The sequence below is a fragment of the Lygodium microphyllum genome, chromosome 25 (genome assembly GCF_053477565.2).
Source record: "Lygodium microphyllum isolate KBCC chromosome 25, Lygodium_microphyllum_v1.1.10, whole genome shotgun sequence".
NCBI classification, from domain to species: domain Eukaryota; kingdom Viridiplantae; phylum Streptophyta; class Polypodiopsida; order Schizaeales; family Lygodiaceae; genus Lygodium; species Lygodium microphyllum.
Window position 1 is genome coordinate 89993848 of NC_141159.1, and position 23987 is coordinate 90017834.

A 23987-nucleotide genomic window follows, 5' to 3' on the forward strand; every position below is an offset into this window, starting at 1 on the left:
ATATAAGATACAAGAGAAGGTATGAAAAGATTATTGTTAGGAAAGGGTTTCAAAATTTGATTGATGAGGAAATGTAATAATGTTTGTCGGGTAGGTGTTCTTTTTCTCGTGCGTGATGGTCTCGACGTTGCCACCCATGCACGATCCCACAAAATACATTTCAAATTATACGTGTAAATGGCCTTTCGGAGGCTCTACCGACCTTCTCTACCCTTAATTGTACCTTAATCCTTCATCTAATCAGAGTTCTTTGCCCTCATGCATCTGCCCTTAGTCCTTGAGCTGCTGCTTAATATACCGCACTTAACCTTTGGACTACTACTATTCAGGGCTTATCACCTTAATATATATCTCCACTGTCCTGTGTCTCACACCCCTGCTAATTCCAGCTTGATATCCTGAGGTCCAGGCCACTCAATATATGTCTCCTCTCCACTCCCATACCTGCTCATTCAGCTTGATTTACTGTCACTCAGCATTAATCTGTCATAACCCAGTAGCTCCATTTGCTCATCAGCTGTATTGGCCTGTCCAGGCCACATTGGTGACTGCCTTTACCACTCCCATCCATCCTGTAGGCACTCTGTGTTAGTCCATTTTTTAGCTCTTCTTACCTCGGTATGTGGGTCATAGTCATGCACTTAATGCTGTTGTAACCAGCTTGATTGACCATGCCATTGATTTTATGTGTGGCAGCCTAAACCTGAGCAACTCTGCTTCATTTTCATCCTAAGCAACCCAGTTTTCTGAAATCTCTCATTTACTGAAGGACCCATTGTTCTGCTTGGGCATCTTCACCCAACTCACATTGTGCTCATTCTCCATAGTGCTTAAACCTCCAGTTTCATTTTGACACCATTCCTTCTTGGACTTGATAACTGCCTTTTGAATGTTCCACCCATCGGTAGCATTTCTTCGTTCTGAGAGGAGCAAAAAGATCCATTCGCTGACAAACAAGGCCATTGACAGTTTGCACCCCACTCTCAGCAGAAGGCCACATTCCCTACACCAACCTCTGTACAAACAGCTCCCTGTAGAGGAACAATGGAGGGGGCGAAAGTGTTAAAGAAGGCTCATAGCTCTCACCTCTCATGCTACTATGGCTCTGCAGCTTTTGCCTGCATGGATGCAATTGCCTTCACAAGTGCCTGCAACCTCGCAGACCTTGAAAAATCCCCAGAAGATGAGAACATCAAGCCAAGGCAACAGCATCAAAAAGGATCACAAACAATGAAGTTGAAAGGGAAAGAAGGCCAGTCCAAACAGGGGCAAACAGAAGAGAAACTCCCCAAACTGGGGGAAATTTTGAAGGATGAGGAGACCATCCAGCCTCCACCAAAACCAGGGCAAGATGCATTCCTACCAGCAAAAGTAGCTCCATTAGCCAAGAGCCAGGAAGTCCAGCTGATCTCAAAGCCAGCTCACCTCTCTATGCAAAAGGACCAAGAATGTGTCTTCATGCCCCCTAAACAGGTTCAGGTGGCCATCCAGAAGGATCAAGATTGTGTTTTTGTGCCCTCTAAACAGGGTCAAGTGCAGAAGGATAAAGATCCCATCTTCATGCCACTGAAAGCAGCACAGCAATTGGCACAATCAAAGAAGGACAGCCTTTACATGCCATTGAAAGGAGATCCACCAGTAGCTCAAAGCAAGCCCTCCCCAAGCACCACACCCACCAAATTCCCAAAGCCTTCTCCTCCCCTGTTGCCCCTCCATTACCAGCCCCCCACCCCATGCTCTGTTTGTGGCAAGCCCTTGCAAGTGGGATGTCCAACGAGAAGCTTGGCTTATGAAGAGCTCAAGGCAGCCACCGATAACTTCTCCAGGAGCAACTTCATTTTGGAGGGTGAGTCATCCTTTGTTTATAAAGGAATTTTGAATGATGGCAAGCAAGTTGCAATCAAGTCTGTTGGCCAAAAGACCGCGAAGTTCCACTCTGAAGTTCGGACTCTGGGCAGTCTGCAGCATCCAAACATCGTCAGCTTGGTTGGGTTCTGTGATGAGGCAGGGAAAGCCATGCTAGTTTATGACTACATCTGCAATGGGACTCTTGATTGGCACCTCTCAGGTAAGTGAATTCCTAGCAGAAACTGGCTTTCCACAGTTTAAAAGCTTAATTTCATATATGGCAGAAGACTCTGTTTCTACAGAACCATGGGAATTGTATATCTTTGGATCAAAATGCTGATATCAGGATGTGACATGTATTGTTTTGCAGTCCGAAATCCCAACATCGTGCCCTGGTCAGCTCGGAGAACCATTGCAGTTCAAGTTGCCAGGGGGGTTCAGTTCCTGCATGAATGCAGACTAGGATGTCTGCTACATCGTGACATCAGAGCCAAGAACATTCTCTTAACCCATGACTATACAGCAGTGGTCAGTTTTTTTAAAACTCCTTCAGGGAAATTCAAGTTGATAGTATGTTACTTTCCAAAAAGCAGCTTATGGTGTTTATTGCCATGAACGCCTCTAGAACATACTTTCATACATGGGAAGGATTGGATACAGCTGAGCCTGTCCCATAGTTAACTGATGTATGTGCTGCTGACATGTCTGCGAATGTAGATTGCAGGATTTGGCAATGCTAGGTGGGCAGACATGGAAGAGAAAGACATGCAAACCTCGGTACAACAAAGGAGGTACTGGATTTCTGTCAAATGTCAAAGCATGTCTTTCAGTACCTTGACATGCCTCTTATAAGGTGCAAATCTTCTTCACACTGGCAGTGATTCGGAGGACCTGGCCTCAGAAAAGGCTGATGTGTTTGCATTCGGAATATTGCTTCTTGAACTCATGTCTGGACGCTCCATGATAGACTGTTCTCCGATGCACGAAGATCGAAAGCCTCTGATAGAATGGGTAACCACATAATTTCAGAGTGAAGTACATTCATATTACACACCAGACTGGGATTTTACACAATACAGCTGAAACTTAATCTGATTCTTTACCATGATCCAGGGCTCATTTGCTGTACTTTTTCACTTCTGTTATTAGATAATCCTTACATTTGTGAAGTTATTCTGAGACCCACAGCTTTTGTTTGTGACATTCTTTGGAATATTCCTTGCATTGGGGGTATGTTAAAAACAGGGAATGAACAAGGCTAGTTTATTCTATGTAGCTTCCAGAGTTTTGTCATCAAGTAGGAACTTTCTGTATCTTTTATGCTTGAATTTTCTGCATGGTGATTTTGTCAGTATACTTGGCTAAACCAAGTTGTTCACAGTCAGACTCTACTTAAACACAGGCTAGGCCATTGCTGCTTGAGGACTCTGGAGTTGTGGTCAATCAGATCCTGGATCCAAGACTGAGTTCACAGTACAAGCCTTATGAGCTATTTTGTATGGTGAATGCGGCATCGATGTGCCTTCGAAAGGACCCAGCAACTCGGCCACGAATGAGACTGGTGATTATATTATGCTTCAAACACATCATTCAGCCACATGAAAATTCAATGCACTTCAACAATGGTGGTGCCAGTGCCAGCAGCATATTTATCATGTGAGCAGGTGTATTTGCATCTTGGTTAGCTTGAGTTGTGCTAAGTTTTGCATTTGCATCAGCATGCCTGCTGGCACACACAAGGAAATGGCATGCATTGTCAGTTCAATGGCACATTGGCATGCATCTCTGTCATTGTAGCAATGGTAAATTACAATCCCCGGAAATACCACACTGAGAGACCTTGAGATTGACTTGACCCAGCCCCAGCCCTGCTCTTGGGCCATTTTTTTTCTCTTCCTTTGCTTTAAGTCATATAATTAGGCACTCTTTTGTTACCCCAAAAGAATAAAAATGTTCTCAGATATTCAGCATTAAAGTGGATATGGCAGATTCTGGGCTGTTTGGAGGATGCCAAGGAGAACCCCAAGGCAAGTGCTGCACTCGTGAATTACATTCAAGCAAGGCTGCCGGCCACCGCCGCAATCCACCAGACAACAGCACCAGTTAGTAATCCACACAGGGCATCTGCAGCATCAACAGGATGCCACACAAGCAACAACAAGAAGAAAGAAGCCAAGAAGAAGTCCTCTTTCAGGGTAACATGGAGGCTGCCAGAGCCTCAGAGTCCCATGAGCAAGTCCACTGACAGGCCACAACCACCTTGTAGAAGCAAGACGAGAACCCTCTCTTACAATGACCTCCATTGATCTTAATCACTTCCAAATCATAGAGGGGGTTGTCTTCTGTATCATGTGAGTTCCCCTGGGACCATAGTGTGGGGAAGCTCCTCCTCAGACCCTACCCTCTCAATACAAATAATGGGTCCCTTGCAGATCAACATCTGTGTACACAAGAAAACATAAACAAAAGGACAAGGTTCTGTATGAGGACTTCATATGTTTTGTCTAGCTCATGGTGACCCAAAGCTCCATTTATCCATATCATTAACTAAAATAGGATGTTGTAATATCCCTCTTTTCCTCGGGTAACAGACCCTTGTTGATGAGGGCCCATTGAGAATTTTGCTTTGCTTCATTAATTTTAAGAGGCTATGAAATTAATTGCAGATAATCCACACAATAAGATGATTGTTTCAAGATTTTACATGTGAAAGCTTAGCATGGGGTTTATAATAAAATACATGAATATGTTCCTATTTGTAGGGTGGACACAATTTTTTCAAGTGTGACTCAAATGAATGTTAATGTCAAAAAATATTTATAGACACATGTAGTTGATGCCATGGGGATAAAATTCCGAAAAAGCAATAAGACCTTCCCGAGTAGTTTATAACCAATCTTATGCCGATAAATCATTAATAGTGCTCCTTGCATGCGAATGCTAGGCTGTCAACATTACTATGTTGGAGCACTATCAAGGAAGGTAACCCTAGGACCTTGATAAATGTTCTAATAGCAGCAATCCTTAAGTTTATATAGTCTAGAAGGAATGATGTTGAATTTTGGTAGGGAAACCTAAGAGACCCCAAGTAGAAAGTATGATGACTTTTTTAAACCCTTATTTCTTGTGTAATATAATGCTACAACATTATAAAAGAGAGGTAACCAAGGAGCTGTTGGATGGATGCATCCCTAATAAAAGGTCTAATGCTCAAAACCTATAGTTGAGGGGCTCCTTCATCTTTGTGTTAAGAGCATGGAGAAAGGCAAGAAGGGGAACTTATGCTAGGAGAAAATGTGTGTAAAATCAATCATTGCATGTGTGTTTGTATGATGAGTTGGTTAGGTGCCTAGACAATCTTTTCAAACTATAAAATATTTTTCAACTCCTTCCTCAAACCCTTAGGACAATTTCTATAGTCTCTAGTTGTGTGGATGCACAATATTGGTCCCTTGTGAAGACTAGTAAGATCGAAATGAAGCAAAGGGTCTTTTAACTTATACTTAAAGAATAGTTCATGGGTGTGTTGGAAAACTAAACAGAAGGTGGAATGACTAGTGTAGTATTTTTGGATCCTTATTTTGAGTTCATGTGCAAAAGTTATGGTCAAAACAAGTAGCACGCAAGCACAAAAAACACAAAGATAGAAAAAGCAAATGATAGTTTGGAAGGCAAAAATCATGAAAAGCAATAGTGAAAAGCAGGCTTGAACTATTGTAAATGGTTATAAATAGAAATTGCAAGCTTAGGTAATTGATCACCAATATTAGAAAAAATTTGAACTAAAAAATGGGCCCTTAAAAATAATACAGTTTAAAATGTGGGTCTTTTGCATTGTTTAGTAGGAAGACTAGATGTTGATATCCACGAAGGGTGAATCTTTTCTCTCCAAATCTTGGGTTTTTGATTTAAAAAAGGAGTAATGGGAGATTTAAAAAAGAGAGAATGAATAGTACACAAAAATTGAGTTTCTCTTACCACGTAATTTTTTCCCTTTTTGGTGAATTTTTAATTTTTTTTTTCATAAAATCAATTTGATCCAAAAGTTTAGTATCAGACTAGTTTCCTTCTCTTCTCTATTATAAAGAATTTTCATCTCCATTGAAACTCTTTGGTGAGAGTAATTAGGGTTTTGAGTGTTTTATTTACCTCTCCACTTTTTTTTTCTTATAGCTTTAGAATTTGGGTAAAGCATAGGCGCCTATCTCTCTTTCCATTTTCTCTTGTTTGCTATTTTTTCAGTAGGGCTTAAAATCATTTTGTACTATTATTATTACTTTGTTGCAGAGGTTGTTTTGGGCAGGAGTGCTTTGTGTGTGTGTGTGTGTTGCTTCTCTCTTATGTTGTGTTTTTAATAGACCTTGACGTTCATTCTAATTATTATTATTTTCTTGCAAGGTTCATTTGAAGCAAGAGGTAAAGGTACCTGTGTGTGTGTGTGTGTGTGTGTGTGTGTGTGGTTTTTCTTTGTTGCTATCTTTTCAATACAACATAATGTTAGTTATAACCCTCGTTGTTGTTTTATTTGTAGAGATAATTTCAGGCAAGTTTTTATAAGTGCTTATCTCTCTCTCTCTCTCTCTCTCTCTCTCTCTCTCTGTTTTTTCTCTTTTCTACTATTTTTTAAGTATACCTTAATCTAAATACTAACTCTTGTTATTGTCTTTTTGCAAATATTGATTTGGATAAGATTGGATAGGTGCTCATTACTTTCTCTCCCCCACTCACTCACACACACTTTCTTTCTTCCTCTCTATTTTTTATATTTTTTGCTATCTTTACAATAGGGTTTGATGCTAGTTCTAACTTTCGGATCGATTGGGTTGAAGTGGTTCCATCTTATTTGATGCATATCTAAGTTATTTTGGCAAGACTATTCTACACTATTTCTAAGTTTTCCTTTGTACCTAGTGTTATAATTTCTTTCGAGTTGAAAGAGTGGTGCTCAACTATCACCTTAGATAGAGCTTTCCTAAGCTATCATCTTAAGTGCAACGCATTCAACTTGAAGGGATTTAACACAATTATATGAGCAGACTTTGGCTATGATAGAAAGTAAAGAAGAAACATGTTTACATGGCATAAGTTGGTTTTTAAAGATGATGTAGATGCAAAAGGCTACTTATGAAGAAGCATAAGAGCTTATTATATATAATGCTAACATGAACAATATTGTAGAGAAGACTACGATATGTAGTAAAAATACAAGAGATGTATGGCCTATGCACTATACAAAGGACGATGTAGCTTCTAGGGTGATATCCAAGAGTCATTATTTTAGGAACCATTGGGCCCATGCTCCCATAGAGGCTATAATAAAGGTTGGAGAGCTGAAAACTCCATGTGTTGCATTAATAGACTACGGTTCAAAGATAAATATCATGGTGAGGAGTATTTATGAGAATGGAAGATGGCCTATAGATGTTGACCATGGTTGGAGGATGCAGGCAACTAACAATTCTACAGAGGAGACATATGTTGCCTATCCAAACGTGAAGATTACCATAAGAGATGTATAGGATAATCACCATTTCTTTGTGCAAGATTCTTCATCATACCTAGTGATCGTAGGACAACCATATATTATTGCAACATAGATGGAGACTAAAGTTTTGGATGGTGGTTCTTCTTATGCAAGAATCAAGAGCAAAAATAACAGAAGAGTAGTGCAGTTTATGATAGTTTGCATAAGTCATCTAAGAATAATGCTAGAGAATTTTGGGAGCTAGATATTTAGTAAAAGTATTTCTATAATGTAGGACTACAATGGTACTGAAAGGATTAAGGTCTCGCCTATTATTGCAAGTGAATATGGTTTTACTTTGGTATTGAAAGGATTAAGCTCTCGCCTATTGTTGCAAGTGAATATGGTTTTACTTTGGGCTTCATAGGATTCTCAGTAGAGTAGGTTTTATGAAATTCTAGAAGATTGACAAGATGAACAGAGCTTTTAGACAATATGCTTGAAAGGTAAAAAAGAGTACGAAAGAACAAGGTTTATTGCAAGTTGATGAGAGGATTACATGATTATATGATGGGCTATCTTTTGTAGAAATAGTTGTAGAGATTTCAGCTATACTAAAAACATAGCAAAGTATTGGGTCTACCATCATATAGATAAATTCTTTGGATATGTTTCAAGTCATTGCTATATTAATGATAAATGGAGAGTCATGAGGGAAAAATAGGGACAAAAGCCAATGATGCCTATAGAATCAATGATCACCACATACAGCATGATTCCATGGGAATAAGGTTTGACTAGAGAAGAGCTCTTAGCTCTTAGGATTTGATAGCTAGAGAGGAGACCAGAAGATATTGAAGTTGCAATGTGGAAACTGAAAGACTAAATAATAAAGAGAGTTTTGACAAGAGAAACAAGCTGAGACCAAGGGCTATTGAAGAGGGTAATTGGGTGTTGGTACATGGTGGTAGTTTGGATAATCAACACAATACACTTAGGAAGGTATCCAAGAGGTGGTTTGGACTATATATTATGACGAAGAAGATTAAGATGTTATGGAAGATGATGAAGATCTTGAACTTGTAGAAGAGAACATGGCATATACATAGGATATTAGGTTCAGAGGGGATGGATGTTGAGACTCTACATGTCTAAAGTGTGAAAGAAAATATGCTCTTCAATGTTATAGGATTTTAGTGTACGCCTATGGGATGAGTTATTCAACGATTTATGTGAACTAGTCTTTGAGATAGTCTAAGTATATAGTATTAAGTTTTAATGAATGAATGAGATCTTTGGGTGAATCTGAATACATGCAAGAACTTATTTTGAGTGGTAAAAGTCCTCCAAGCCAAAAAATATCAAAAAGTGAAATGTTTACAAAAAAGCAGTGTTTTTGGTTATTTTGAGAGGATTTTCGTAATTTTTCCCATGATAACTTATTGATCTAGTTTGTTTCTTCAATTAAAGTACACGGTAACCCTATTTTGAGTTCACATGTAAAAGTTATGATCGAAACAAGTGGCAGCCACACACAAAAATAAAAGAATCCATGAAAAACAAACATCAAGAGTTTAGAAGGTAAAAAGCGTGAAAAGCAACAAGGAAAAGTTGTAAATGGTTATAAATAGATATATGAGCCATTATTACAAGCTTGGGAGAATAAACAAGTGATCTGCTATTGTGATTAATATGGCTGAAGTAAAAGACGTGATGCTATCTCTTTAAGGATGCCTTTAGCCCAAAAAGACCTACTTGTAGTAAGATGTTGTTTGGGATAGATTTGAAGATATCTTTACCTACTATTGTAGGTGAGGACTGAGAGTGTTTCTATGGCTATAATTGAAAAGATCTCACTTGGTATTACCAAAGGAGGAAGGCTAAAGTGGTTCCATGTTGTTTTTTCGGCAAGAGTAATAGACAATATTTCTAAGATTTCCTTTGTACCTATTGTGGTAATTCCTTTAGCTGAAGGAGTGATGTTGAGCTATCATCTCATATAGAGTTTGCCTAAGCTAGCATCTCTAGTGTATTTAGCTTGAAGGGATTTATCATAATTGTACAAAAGAGCAATACACTTGCTTGTTGGGTTTATATGTTTCTTATGTTATACAATGTATTCAAATGTTCTTATTCTAGTATCTCTTTCTTCCATTTGTCTTCTCTTTCCTTGATCCCCAATGGATTTAGGCCTAGACCTTCTTCTAGCCCCCGACAATGGAGATCTTGTAAACAGATCACCTTGATGAGTCATATATGTTGATGCACCACTATCGATGAGACAAGCCTCTCAGAAGAGGTGAGAAAGTCAAAGAAGGCTCATCCACTTGATGAATGTGTAGAAACATGAACTTGGTATTCCTTCAACACTTCTCCTCAAGGTGTAAGGTCTTGGCATAGTGAGAATACATAAAATATCCTCTACAATTCCCCACAAAATCTATATTAGAGTTAGAAGATGACTCCCACATCTTCCACTTCCCTTTCTTCTGCTTAGCTTGTCATGTACATGTGTAGATAAAGCCACATAAGCATGACCATGTACACGAGCTCCATAAGCATTTGTCTCTCTGTGACACACATCTTACTCAAGCTCCAATGGGACTAGCACCTCCCAAGTGAGAGTCTCTTAGCTATGAGAAGTATTAAGACTAGCGTAGAACACATCATATGTCGATGTTGGAAGATGAGAGAGAAGTGTCACAACTAGGTCTTCCGAAATGTCCATACAAAGGGATGCAAGATTATCTCGAAGCTCCTCCATCATGTGGATATGATCCCACATCATAGAGGAATCTGCCAAACCTCTATGGTGGTGTGGATACAACTTACATGCATGAGCCTAGAATCTACACAACTCAAAAAGAGAAAAGACTAGGCTTTGGCATTCAACCAATCCTACAAAGTTTCCAAATCCAAGGTCACCCCATCATAGGGATCCATGGTAGATTGGGGTATATGGACAATAAGAAGCTCCCAAGAATCATAGCTCTTGAGGAGGCACTCCATTCAACACAACCAGAGAGGGTATTTCATCCCATCTAGCTTATCAGATGCAGGTAGAGAGGGTAGGACTCTTGCACCTGCTTAGGACATGTCATCCATGCCAATCGGGGATTGGAAGCCATAGAAGAATATAGTGGAAAAGAGGGATAGGATGCTGGTCGATTGAAACTATCTTGAACCACACAATCTCCCAAACCATAGACATTGGCCATAAATGACCTTCAATAAGTACTTGCAAGAAAACAAAGAAAGATGTTGAAACTAGGATTTCCTCCACCTGTATGTGGTTGATCGATATGTTATCAACAAAGGATGTATGTATAGCAGTGTAGATGGGGAGTACCTGGGGTGAGAGGATCCAATGCAGAGTAGAGAGGGGGAATAGTGAACATAGATGTGTAAAAGTCTTCAACCTACAACAATAAACACAAATCTATTGTGCTTCTGGCCTAATAGAGAGGCATCCCAAGCTATTGAGGTGCCACCTAGGTCTAGAAAGACCAAGCCAATGTGAAACAAAGCAATAAAGACAAATGTTTGCTTAAGAATATGCTGCCCACTTCAAAGTGTATTGCCTAGATTGCTAAGGTGCTACCCAATGAGAAACCAATTTCCCATGCGCAAAAATGTAGCACAAATGTATTGGCAAGAGTGTTGAACATGTTGCCTAGAAGGTTGGTGTATCGCCAAGCTACATGAGAAGACTCTTGTTCTGAAAATGCAGCATAAGAAGATGGTTGTTCTACACATATGCAGGTCTATCCAGCTTGGTTTGAAGTCACCCTTGACAAAGTAGGCACTTCCCAACAAGTCCACTAGATCAAACGTAGTTCTATATTGTAGTTCAACTCTAAATGTAGTAGGCAATGTGGTGGAAATAGGCCACCCTAGATTATCAAATAGTTAATTCAAGGTCATTAGTACCTAGAGATGTCACTCAACTGGATGTAATGTGGATAGCTTGCTCCACTTCACAGACTCTGGCTTGCCCACGTGGCTTTGATACCATGTGAGAGTGCATAATGGAAAAAAAAGTGAAGATGGAGAGAAGGGGACAGAGAGAGAGCTCCAGTGAGAGGAGGAACAATGTGAGTGCAATGGCTAAAGATACAAGGTTGTAACAACAGTAGTTAGCCCTAACATGTAGTTGTACAAATTAGTGTGGGTGCCAAATGGTAGCAAGGAGATGAGAGAATGAGGAGGTTTGGTTGATCTTAAAGGGTCGATGATGGATAATGAGAATGGGAGGGCAAGTTGCCTATATATAGGTGAACTAGGGCCATAACTAGTAATAAAGTAGCCATGCCCAAAAAATGGGCACCAGGGACAACCAAAAGTGCCCAAAAAGAAATGCACTAATGTGCCCTCGATCTAAAGTTCCTTAAGCACATAAAATGATAGAAAAATATAGTGTCACAACTCTTGATGTCCTCATTTGACTCACACTAAGGCTCATAGGCATGAGATAACTACACAAGACACACATGATTGCTAACAATAATGTAGTAGTTTATCATTATAAAGTAGACTTAAATTTTTTTGCTAATACTTAGAATCAACAAGGATGGCTTGCCTAAGTGGTTAAGGTGATAAACTCCAAATTTATTGGATTTCACCTACAGAGGTTCGAATCCCACAATTGATGATTGCTACATCATAAGTTTGCAACCCTCTCATAGGGTTTTTGTAAAATTCCTCTCATGTATGGAGTCTCTCAACTTCTTTTTATCATGTCCCACCCCCCCAATACAAATTTTGTAATGCAATATAGTTTTTTTCCATTTTTCCTCTTCTCTTTTCATAAGAATAATTCACTTAGCTAATAAAAACCCAAGACTTAGTGTTGTTTTATTTCTCATTCTAAATCCTCTTTTTTGATGCGATAAACCTTGTAAATTTCACTTAGCTTATAAAAATCCAAGATTTAGTGTTGTTTTATTTCTCATTCTAAATTCTCTTTTTTGGTGATCAACCTTGTAAATCTTTCCAATGTTAAAGATGCTTTGACAAACATTTGGTTGACTATCTAGCTAACATGGCTCTTAAAGTGTAATGTACCCGCCTTTGATTACGTGATGAGTAACGTTTTAGTAGTCGCCTAGAGTTTATCTTCCAATCATCGCCATCCGTACTCTAACCAGAATAATCGGATTTTGTTCGGCTAATTAACCCTAGGTCTACCTTGCAAGGGAAGCGTCCTGCCATTACCCACGGAGGACCAACGTGAAGTTTTCTAATTGACCTAACAGTCACCTATTCAACAACTAACTCACATGCGGAGGTGTCCTTTGAGAGGCTTCTTGCCCGGAAGGAGCAACTGCCATTACCCTTGGTTCATGGAGTACAACGCTTTTTTCTAGTAGCAGGCTAAGGATTTATAAAATCCCTTGCACTGCTCTGGCACAGCCGCCATACCTTTCCCCTAATATAATTTATAGTTCGGGTTTTGAGACCAAACCCTAAGTCAATGAATCGGCCCTTCCAAGAGTTTCTTCCTAGTGTTTGTTTTTCGGGAAACGTCTCAGCTAACCGAGACCACCCTACCATAGGATTGGATTCGTCGAGAATCCATCCACCTGCTTCCCTCTATGAAAGTTCTAAGTTATCTAATTACCTACCACATTACATGAAACATATAAAAATAGCTTCATTAATTAAAATCCTTTTATATAGAGATGTTCATTTACGTAATTTCTTCACGAACATACAATAAAAAAAACAAAAATTCATTGATTATATTCCGTAATGTGTGTTCTCCCGCCCATACAGGAGAAAAGAAAAATTACAATTTCGTGTGCTGCCTCATTCGACGCATTTGCACGTCACCAAGATCAAATCCACCTATAGCTAGCATTTATAGGTTTCCAAGTAGAACTTGGGCCATACAGGGGACCAAGTAGTTCCTAGGTGCAAAAAGGGATTTACTAGCCAGAGCCCCCTTGGCACCCTATCCTCCTCCTACTTAATGCGATCCCTGCTGGGAGACCTCTTGCCATCGGAGCCGCGGTCCATGCTTTCACGGCGGAAAAAAAAACATCCCCTCTTGGTATGGAGATTCAACACCTATCCCTGGGGGAGGTATATGTCTCCTCAATTTATATATGTTCCAACACTTAATTCAATCAGGATCTAATCTAGAAGATCACAACAAGATTGATGTCTGCAAGCAGTTATGACTTCAATCAACCATGCAACTTTCAAGTGATGCTTAATTCGAGTAGCAATCGACACTTGAGTTTCACATAATAAAATCTTCCCCTTGGAATTTAACTAGGGGTATCTAGATTTTGGAGTCTCTAAATTCCCAGTTCTTGTAACCAAGTTTCTTGGTCTTAAGTCAGTATTTCTCAAGAGACTTATCTTATTTCTATTGAATTTGGATAAAACTTTTTTAGAAAAAAAACTTGTGGTATCGCGGTTGGTAAAGGGTTGTCATCCATGCCCGTGACTCCGTTAGTGACTCCCGTGCTCACAACTCCAACTGTTGCTTCCACGTTAGTAGGGTTGCGATTTTTGCTTCTAAACTCTTTTTCTTCGGGGCCATGATCGAATAGAGATGAGAGTAGAGGTATGATAGAATAGGATAGAGTTCTTCAGTGTCTTCTCTTCTCAGATCAAGGTAGAAGAAGATGAGAGACCTTCAGCATATCTCGGACACAGTCTCCTCCTTCTTGATCAGTGTCTCATCCTCATTAAGATTGCTCTTGTTGCTCTCTATGGTCATCCCCAAGCCCTCAATTTATAGTTTTGCAAAAGGGGGGAGGGGAGTAAAGAGAGGGCACCTACTTTTTAGCGTTTTTGATGATGTCATTGATGATAAAGAGGAACCACTTTCTTTTAGCGTTTTTTTTTAAACGACGTCATTGATAACGTCAAGAAGGGGCTCCGTTTTTGTAGCGCGAAGATAAAAATTGACAGATTTATGGGTGATGATGTCATTGATGATAAAGAGGGAACGCTTTCTTTTAGCGTTTTCTTATGACGCCATTGATAACGTCAAGAAGGAGCTCCATTTTTGTAGCACGAAGATAAAAATTGATGGATTTATGGGCGAGCACGCACCATGCACCGCGTGGCGGGAGGGTGTCACTCCAAGGCGGCGACCAATGCATAGACCTTGGCATACTTGGCAATGGGCTACAAAGGCTTGCGCATGAGAAACTCCTACTAGCTTGTAGGAAAAATCTTCTCGGGAGGTCACCCATCCTGGCAGTGTCGTCACCCAAGTGCACTTAACTGCCAAGTGACTATCCACTAAGCTAGTTCTTTTTCTTGTTCTATACTACAAACATAGTTTTAATAAGCTAGTCTTGGGAGGGTTTCCCAAGTCTTTCTCCCATAAACTGGTATATAATACCTCATTAATAATAACAATTATCTTCATAAGTAGAGCCAGTTTCATAATTTGTGCAACATAAATCAATTCTCTTTGGAATGTATACGCACATTGTTTATTAAAATAAACTAAGTAATGGGGACATTACATTCTTCCCTCCTTAGAGAAATTGAGATGTCCTCATCTCGAGAGAAATTGGGGATATTCTTTCATAAGGGTTATCGCTTCGACCCAAGTGGCATCCTCTTCAGGATAATCCTTCCACTGGATGAGATATTCTCTAAAGGTCCTATTCCTAAGGACTTTCTTTTACATCCACGATTCTATCAGGTTGAAGTTCAAATAAACCTTGGCTCGGGATTACAACTTGTCGATCATCAAGAATATGATCAGGATTGGGTATATAGGACTTCAAGAGACTGACATGGAATACATCATAAACTTTTAAGGTTTCAGGAAGTTGCAGCTTATAAGCATTAGGTCCAAGAGCCTTTATGACTTTGTAAGGTCCACAATATCTTGGGCTTAGCTTCTTGAATTTTCCCAAGGATAAAGAACTCCTCTTTGGGCGTACACGGATAAAAACCTTGTCCCCTTCTTGGAAGATTCGCTCTTTTTTCCATAGGTCAGCATAGGCTTTCTGTCGATCCTTGGCAGCTTGTATATCTTGCTCGATGGTTTTGACTTGTTTGTCCATCTCTTCAAGCATCTTCTTAGAAGCTTCAACCTTCAAGGTAGGGTCGGAGAAGTTTAGTAGGGTTAGGCATTCTTGTCCATATAGAGCTTGAAATGGGGTCATTTGAATACTCTGATGATAGCACGCATTGTAAGAAAATTCCACCAAACGTAGATATTGTATCCACCGTCTAGGTTCTTTGCAACAATATGCCCTAAGTATGTTTTCAATGACCTGATTTACACGCTCTGTCTACCCATCAATTTGAGGGTGATAAGTTGTACTAAAACAAAGCTGTGTACTGAGAGCTTCAAATAATCCCTTCCAAAAATGCAAAGTGAATAGAGAATCATGATTGCTGATAATTCTCTTTGGTAGTCCATGAAGCCTAAAGATTTCTTTGACAAATAACCTGGCAATATCTTAGGCTTTGTAGTTGGTTTTGATCGGAATAAGGTGGGTAATCTTAGTCAACATGTCCACAATTACCATGATCCAGTTGTATCCTCCTTGAGCTGAGGGTAATACAACTACAAAATCCATACTAATGAATTCCCATTTCATCTAAGGAATATCAAGTGGTTGTAGCTTTCCTAGCAGCTTAACTCGTTCGGCTTTTATTTGTTGGCAACTCAAGCATTCAATTACGTATTTAAGTATGTCACTTTTGAGCTTTTGCTAATGATATCTTTTCCTAACTGCATTGAGAGATTTGGCATAGCCAGGACGTCCTGAAAATGGAGAATCATGAGCTTCCCATAGTATCTTCTTCTTAAGATCTTGACTTGAAGGAATACATAATCTTGTCCTGAAGTAGACGAGCCCTTCATCAACAAAGAAGTTAAGATACTTTGTCTTAAGCTTAGAATTTTGTTGTTTATTCTGAATTTCCTTCAGCATTTGTTGATATTTGGGATCATTATTCGCCTTCTCCTTAGCTAGCTCGATGATGGGATTGCTAGGCATTGATATCATTGTAGTTAGTGTTTGAGCTCTAATATCATTGTAGTTAGTGTTTGAGCTCTAAGAGGTTTTTCTGAGATAAGTGCATTGAGAAATGATTTGTGGCTTAAAGCATCTGCAATTACATTCTCTTTGCCCGGTCTATATTTGACCTCAAAATGATACTCTTGCAAGACTTTGATCCACTTACATTGCCTCATATTTAGATCTTATTGAGTGAAGATCCATTTAAGACTTTTATGGTCAGTTACCAGTGAGAATTTCTTCCCAAGTAGATAATGTCTCCATAACTTAAGAGCATGGATAATTGCAAATAATTCCAAGTTATGAGTAGCATAATTTCTCTCGTGAGTCTTCAAATTTTTGGAGGAATATGCTATTGAGTACGTATCCCAAAGCAAGAGAGCTTGCATCGGTCACCACTTCGAATTCTTTGCCAAGATCGGGTAGTTTGAGGATCGGGGCTGTGACTAAACTTAGCTTAAGCCTATCAAAGCTAAACTATTCAACTTGGGTCCATTTAATGGCAACCTACTTCTTGAGTAGGTCGATGAGGGGTGCGGAAATCAAGGCATAATTCTTGATAAAGACCCGATACCATCCTGTTAAACCCAAAAAGCTACCAACTTCGCTTATAGTGGTTGGAGGCGGCTAGTCTTGTACATCCTTGACCTTGGCCGGATCTACTGAAATTCCCTCTTTTGAAACTATAAACCCTAAATACTCAATTTGCTTCTTGAAGAATGCGCACTTCTTCTTCTTAGCATATAGCTTGTGAGACCGCATTGTCTCAAGAACTGTCTGCAGTTGTGACTCGTGACTTCCTTCATCCTTGGAATATGTTAAGATGTCATCAAAGAATACAAGGACGATATCATCAAGATAAGGTTTGAATATATCTTGCATTAATTTGTTGAAGGTAGCATGGGCATTGGTTAATCCAAATGACATTACGATAAACTCGTAATGACCGTACATTGTGCTAAAAGCAGTTTTTGGGATATCTTCTTGCTTGATTTTGATTTGTTAATACCCTAACCTGAGATCAATCTTGGAAAAAATCTTCGCTCCTTGTAGTCGATCCTTGGAATCGGATACTTATTTTCAATTGTTACCTGATTTAGCCCTTGATAGTCAATGCAGAGACGAAGAGTTCCATCCTTCTTTTTCTAAAATAACACCAAAGCTCCCCAGGGTGAGTTACTGGGTCTAATGTATCCCTGATCTAAGAGTTGTTTGAGTTGTTCCTTTAGTTTTATGGCTTTCGGAATGGACATTCGATATGGTCGCCTTCTTGCAACTGGTGCAGCTCCTAGTACTAGCTTGATTTCGTGGTCCACTTCTCTTTGTGGTGGAAGTTTAGTTAATTCTTCAGGAAATACGTCAGCGTATTCCTTAAGCCATGACAGTTCATCTTCAGCTTCTTTATCTTGTTCAGTTTTATTTAATTTGATTAGATATATAGGTGAGCCTTTTCTTAAACCTTTAACGATTCGAGAAGCTTTTGCTAATTGAATCTTCAGTTTTCATGCTTCTCCTTGTGTGGTCACTTGTTGTCCTACAAGATTCAAGAATGTGATTTGGCCCTTTTCACAATGAATATGAGCATCATTGGCAATTAAGCAATCCATTCCTAACAAGCACTCATAGTTTCCCAGGTTCATCACTCTGAATTTCATGTTGGTCTAATTGCCACCCAGATTAAACTCCACCTTACTTGTCTATTGTGTTGAGGAAACTTCTTTTCCATCAGCTAACTCAACTATTAGTCCAGATGCATGCATTGGTTGATGGTGTTTGAATTACTGAGAATCGTCGATTTGGTCCCTTCTTATTGAGAGAGGTGTGAATTCTTGCTCTTTCCATGTCGGTTTCCAAGGTGGGACCTTCATCATCTTCTACTTCCTTAAGGGTTATGCCGGTATCTCTTCCTCTAGCTATGGCCGTTTGGCTTTGGTTGTTATGAAACTTGCTTTGATGTTCATTTTGTCCGAGTTTAGGGCATCGCCTTTGGATGTGGCCAAGTTCGATACATATTCAAATTCTAGCATAGAGCCACCATGAACTAAAATGGAAGTATTCAAGGACTTATATCCTGGTCCAAGCCATTTAGGGCCAATAAAATAAGGCTGTCATCATCTAGTAGTGTTGAGTCTTCCACTATCATTTTCATTCCTTCAACATAATTGCATGTACTCCTATTTGCTCTCCAAGATACATTCACTTGTTGTTTAATCTAAAACTTTTGTACTTTAATGCATGCATCATACATTTTCTCTAGAATCTTCCATGCTTCCTTGCATGTTTGGTCCTTTGTTATGTACAAAATCAATGTCTCTAACATGCACATAAACATCCAAAGCAAGATATTTCTAGTCTTCCTAATCCAATCTTCATCTCTTTTCTTTTGCTCTTTTAGTAGGGTTATTCTTTGGTAGTTTTGGACAAGCATCCTATCTTGCAATGATGTATTCTAGACCTTTGCCCACATCAAAATTTTTTCCATTCAATATGACCCATACAAGCCAATTTTATCTTCGGTGAATTCCTCACCCTTAATTTAATCTCTACAAATTTTTACATGATTTTAGCCTTAAATAGCATCCCAAAAAACAAGTGTGCAATGCCTCAAAAGAAAATGTCACATATCCCAAAATATATGTACCAATATGCTCCATCACAAGAACACAATGCCATTAACATATCAAATCCACAGACATAATGGATCATCCAAGTTTATGTACCAAAAAATGATTTCAAAACATAACCAAGAGTTACCACAAACAAGTAGCTACAACCAATGCCCGCCATCAATAGCTATCGATACTAGCTCAAATGGTGCTCCAATAGCCCAAATAGAGTACATAAACAATGCCAAAACCATACAAAAAAGGGTACCAAGAAGTTCAACTTTGTTACCAAAAAAGTGCCCATAAACTTCTTGATACATTACTATTTTTGTGTAAATTGTTGTGACCTATTTTTCACAATGAAAACTATCTCGCAATGTGAACAAAATTTATTGCAATAGTTTCAAGATAGCCAATTCAATCTTTGTAATGTGGAAGTGATTCTTTATAAACTAGTTTAGGAATACCCACTTCAAATCTTTTGTAGTGTGAACACAACTTCTATGCAAGTTGAACTAGTCCAAGTTTCTACAAGTGTGAAACAACCTTTTTTCTCAAATGGCACAAATTTAACCATTCCTTGAAAGGTGGGGCAAGAGTGAGAGCACAAGTGGACCAAGAAGAAGTAAGAGCTATGGAGTTCAAGCAAGCGAGAGCAGGATGGTATGTGCGGGAACTCCAACAGTCACAATGTGTGACCTGCCTTCCCTTATTTTATTGTCATAAAAAGAATAAAAGCCATCAACAACCTTCCACTTAAAGATAAAGTGCTTAAGTATCGAGAGAATAAGAAAAAAGTAATAAGGTACAATGTGTACATATAAGTACAACAAGATGAGGAATAGGCATCATCTCATCCTGCAATGTGGAGAGAACAAAAAATAAAGTGACAAAGTATAATGTGTGCATTAAGTACAACAATATGAGAAATAGACATCATTTCATCCTGTAGCCATCAACCTCCCAAGGAAGGCATAGCGTACCACTGGGAGACTTTTACTGAGCATATCTATAGAATTCTTATCAGTCAAGATCTTGGCAAGCTCTCTCTGCTTATCCTCAATCATTGATGTGATGAAGTGATAATATATATCCATGTGCTTTGCCTTCGCATGAAAGACTAGATTACATACCAATTGGATGGTACTCTAGAGTTTGAATACAATGTAGAAGTCATAGTCATACCAAGGTCTGCAACCAAATGGCCTATCGGTGGTTGCAATGTACTCAGTCTTAGTGGTAGACAAAGCCATGCATTTTTGCACCTTGGTTGGACATCCAAGAAATAGCACCTCCATCAAAAGTGAAGATATAACTAGTGGTAGACTTTCTACTATCTACATGTCCTACAAAGTGTGAGTATGTGTAGCCCATGACTCCAGTATCCTAGCCCTTATTAAAAATGCACATATTTGTAGTGCCCTCAAGGTATCTCATGATACCCTTCACATTGTCCTAATGTCTTTGGCCAAAAGTCACCATGTAACGAGCCATAACTCCCACTACAAATGCTATGTCAAGTCTAGTGGCTATCATGGTATACATTAAGCTGCCCATTGCATATGCATATAGGATCTTGGCCATCTCAGCCTTCTCACCATAATTGACTTTCACATCGAAAGGTAACGAGTAGCAAATAGGCTACCATCTTGCATATGGAATTACTCAAGTACATACCCATTACACATTATTTCCATCAAACACACTTATAACACATTTTGTACCACATTTCTAAACACAAAAATCAAACTCACTACACCATACATTGGGCATTGCATGTCAAGTATAGCATGGAAAAGGGATAAGTTACATTGCCAAAGCATTAGTTATATTCATGCTCATACTAGCATGCCAAAAAACATGGCACAAAAGGTTTGTATATCTCAAGTGTTGCCTACATTATATAATGCCTCTTCTATTGCAATTACATACCAAGATTTTTTGCACTTAATCTATATATTTCAAAGAAATGGATTTTCTAGAACTATGGTGACTAAATACATTTCTAGTTTTTAAAATTTTATAATTTTCTTAGTGTATGCACTACTATACTTGAAATAATTTCACTACTTGAGTAGGGCCACTTATTCTACATCCATGGTAGTAAGTGGCTTTGATATTCCTACCTTGAATTCTCCTATGATTTATATTCACAAGGTATATAACAATGCTAAAATGGAGGAGAACCAGCACCTCGTCTATCTTGCTCAAGTCTCCAGGTTCTTGCAAAATTGATTTTACATCTAGCAATATCTTGGATTATCAACATACCAAACATGGCAATGGTGCCCCTTCAAGCTCTCATGCCTTGATGCATGTTCCACAACGGCCTTGTCTGGTTAGGTATATGAGAAGGATTTGAAATTTATCTTGAAATTTATGACAACTGGTTCCATTAGTAGTATCATACATGATGCTTATTCATGCATCCTTTACAATAGTCATTTTAATTAAAAAATGAAGCATGGCTCATGCTTAGGGAATTTTGTATCCCTTGATTTTAAGTAGAAGATCTTCCATGCCATATCCGAGAAATAGGCCTGGATACCATGCATCCATTGTTTTGAAAATTCATGCCATGATCTTGAATGGTTTAATTATCTAGAGTTATTAATGATATCCATTAGATGTCCCTGGCATTCTCATGGCTCACATATAAAGCAGTTCACTCATTTACTTTCAAAATCGCTCATGCATATCTAAAAAGGGATGTTGTTATAGTGAGTTGAAGCTATAAGCAGGGTTACGTATGATCAATCTCAAATTTATTATTGCATATGTTATACCTCATTTGGTTGTATGAAGAAGTGATTCATGTAACTATGAACTAGTAAGTTGATACTTGAGCATAACTTTTTTATGACTATTATCTACTACTGAGGATCATTAATGACTAATCTCAAGTGTTAGCTGATTAGTTAACATTTATATTAATCAGATTATGATAAATGTTGTACTTAGACAATAAATTATGGATTTAGAAATGATTATGTCTTCAAGATAAGTTAAGAAAGGCAAGTGTTCTATTAAATATATTGATGTGTAATCATCAATATTCTCTCCGATCTCTCAAAAATATTGTATACAACTATAGCACTGATATTTTTGTGCTACATTGCTATTTTCCTAAGGGCTATTGATAATATCTTCTAATGGTTCTAGGGAACATGAGTAAAATGATAATAAATTAAAGACTAGAACTAAGCAAATGTGTGTGTGTGTGTGTGTGTGTGTGTGTGTGTGTGTACATACATACATATTCCTTTTGGTTTGGGGGTTAGAATTCCACTTGGAGGGCCTTACTACCCACCATGTGGATCCTACCCCTAGGTGGGGGGCGGGGAGGGGAGGGGAGGGGGGGATGCACATGCATGTGCACACACACATTTTTCTTCTTCAATTATGGCATTTATGCATGTTTATATAAGTTTTACCTCCCTTATTTTTTTTCTAATATATTAACATGTGTTATCAAATACATGAACCTACATCTAAGATACTACACACATTGCTAGGTTTAGGACTTGAATTGATGCATGATTTGAGATCTATTTTTGGTGAGGGTAGGTTCCACTTGGTGGGCCCTTTGTAAGGGGTGGGACACACACACTCTGTGTGTGTGTGTGTGTGTGCGCGCGCGCATACATATTCCTTTTGGTTTGGGGGTTAGAGTTCCACTTGGAGGGCCTTACTACCCACCATGTGGATCCTACCCCTAGGTTGGGGGCGAGGGGGGGGGGATGCACATGCATGTGCACACACACATTTTTCTTCTTCAATTATGACATTTATGCATGTTTAGATAAGTCCTACCTCCCTTATTTTTGTTCTAATATATTAACACGTTACCGAATACATGAACCTACGTCTAAGATACTACACACACTGCTAGGTTTAGGACTTGAATTGATGTATAATTTGAGATCTATTTTTGGTGAGGGTAGGTTCCACTTGGTGGGCCCTTTGTAGGGGGTGGGACACACACACACACACACACACACACACACACTCTCTCTCTCTCTCTCTCTCTCTCTCTCTCTCTCTCTCTCTCTCTCTCTCTCTCTCTCTATGTGTGTGTGTGTGTGTGCATGCGTGCATGCATGCGTGCGTGTGTGTGTGTGCGTGCGTGTGCGTATGCATGCGTGCATGCGTGCGCGCGCGCATGTGTGTGTGTGTTCTCCTTATGATTCAAGGAGATTACTTGATCACATTATCTTCATGCATTGTGTAATCTACACACCTAAGTTCACACTCATTCACAACTCCACTAATAAACTTACTCTACATGTATAAGTCATATATGTGCTATTCAGGAGAAAAGGTGATCTTGTATAATGTTAATAGTCTTTTGGAAGCTCTCTAGGCTAGGTTAGCGGTGATCTAATATGGGCTATTTGGTGGCCTCAATTCTCGCTAATTTTAGAGCAAAATTACTCTACTTGTGTTTAGAATATTTACCTTCCACTAGAAAATGGAAGCTTATAATGTGACATTATTACCTCTGATTAATGCTTGATCCAACTATTTGTGTTGCACCATGCTTGGAATAGAGGAAATAGTTTGGCATGTGCTTCAAAAATGTAATATATGTGGTTTGATATGCACATTACCCAAGTATACAACTAATTTTTTCCTTATCTATATGCCATTCAAACTAAGGGATGGATATATACACTGTAGTGTGCAAAACATCCTTCTAGTTGATCTAGGTCTGAATAAGCTTGGAATGCATGCTGCTTCAATATTCTATGTTCAACCATGGTCAAGAGATCCACTCATATGCAAAGAACTACCATAGGGTAAGTCTATGTCTTATGTATGCACTAAATACGTAAGAGGCTATGTGTAAAGTGACTTAAGAATCAAAAGGTATCTTTCACTTTAGTGAGATACTTGGTGTGTATCTATTGATAATGGAAGACAGAGAAGAATGAAGACGAAGATGAAGATGATTGATTGACCTTCCATATCTTATGCCATCTCCCTTCTGTTGTGCATCTATATCGATTCCCTTCATCCTATAGTTTCTACCTCTTCTCATTGATTTGTTACTTTTTCTATGCT

The 23987-nt window shown here is 38.8% G+C and overlaps 1 protein-coding gene across 2 annotated transcripts; it reads left to right on the forward strand.

The window, feature by feature from the left end:
• The first annotated feature begins 251 nt into the window (after window positions 1-251).
• Window positions 252-4519, forward strand: LOC148014483 (proline-rich receptor-like protein kinase PERK2). Of its 2 annotated transcripts, none has more exons than XM_087667278.1 (6): window positions 252-2068; window positions 2219-2376; window positions 2566-2639; window positions 2727-2859; window positions 3251-3504; window positions 3837-4035. In XM_087667278.1, exons 1-6 carry the CDS (start codon window positions 1045-1047, stop codon window positions 3892-3894), a joined length of 1701 nt encoding a protein of 566 aa, XP_087523404.1. In that variant the 5' UTR covers window positions 252-1044; the 3' UTR covers window positions 3895-4035. The 2 variants fall into 2 exon arrangements, with proteins under 2 accessions (XP_087523404.1, XP_087523402.1); XM_087667276.1 differs by having other exon boundaries at window positions 256-2068; window positions 3251-3409; window positions 3837-4519.
• Window positions 4520-23987: the final 19468 nt, after the last annotated feature.

What these genes read in the sequence shown, in the direction of transcription:
- LOC148014483 (XM_087667276.1), top strand. Translation starts at nt 1,045, where the DNA reads ATGGAGGGGGCGAAAGTGTTAAAGAAGGCTCATAGCTCTCACCTCTCA. An exon ending in TCTTGATTGGCACCTCTCAG is followed by an intron (nt 2,069 to 2,218) that starts GTAAGTGAATTC and finishes ATTGTTTTGCAG; the next exon opens with TCCGAAATCCCAACATCGTG. An exon ending in CCCATGACTATACAGCAGTG is followed by an intron (nt 2,377 to 2,565) that starts GTCAGTTTTTTT and finishes CTGCGAATGTAG; the next exon opens with ATTGCAGGATTTGGCAATGC.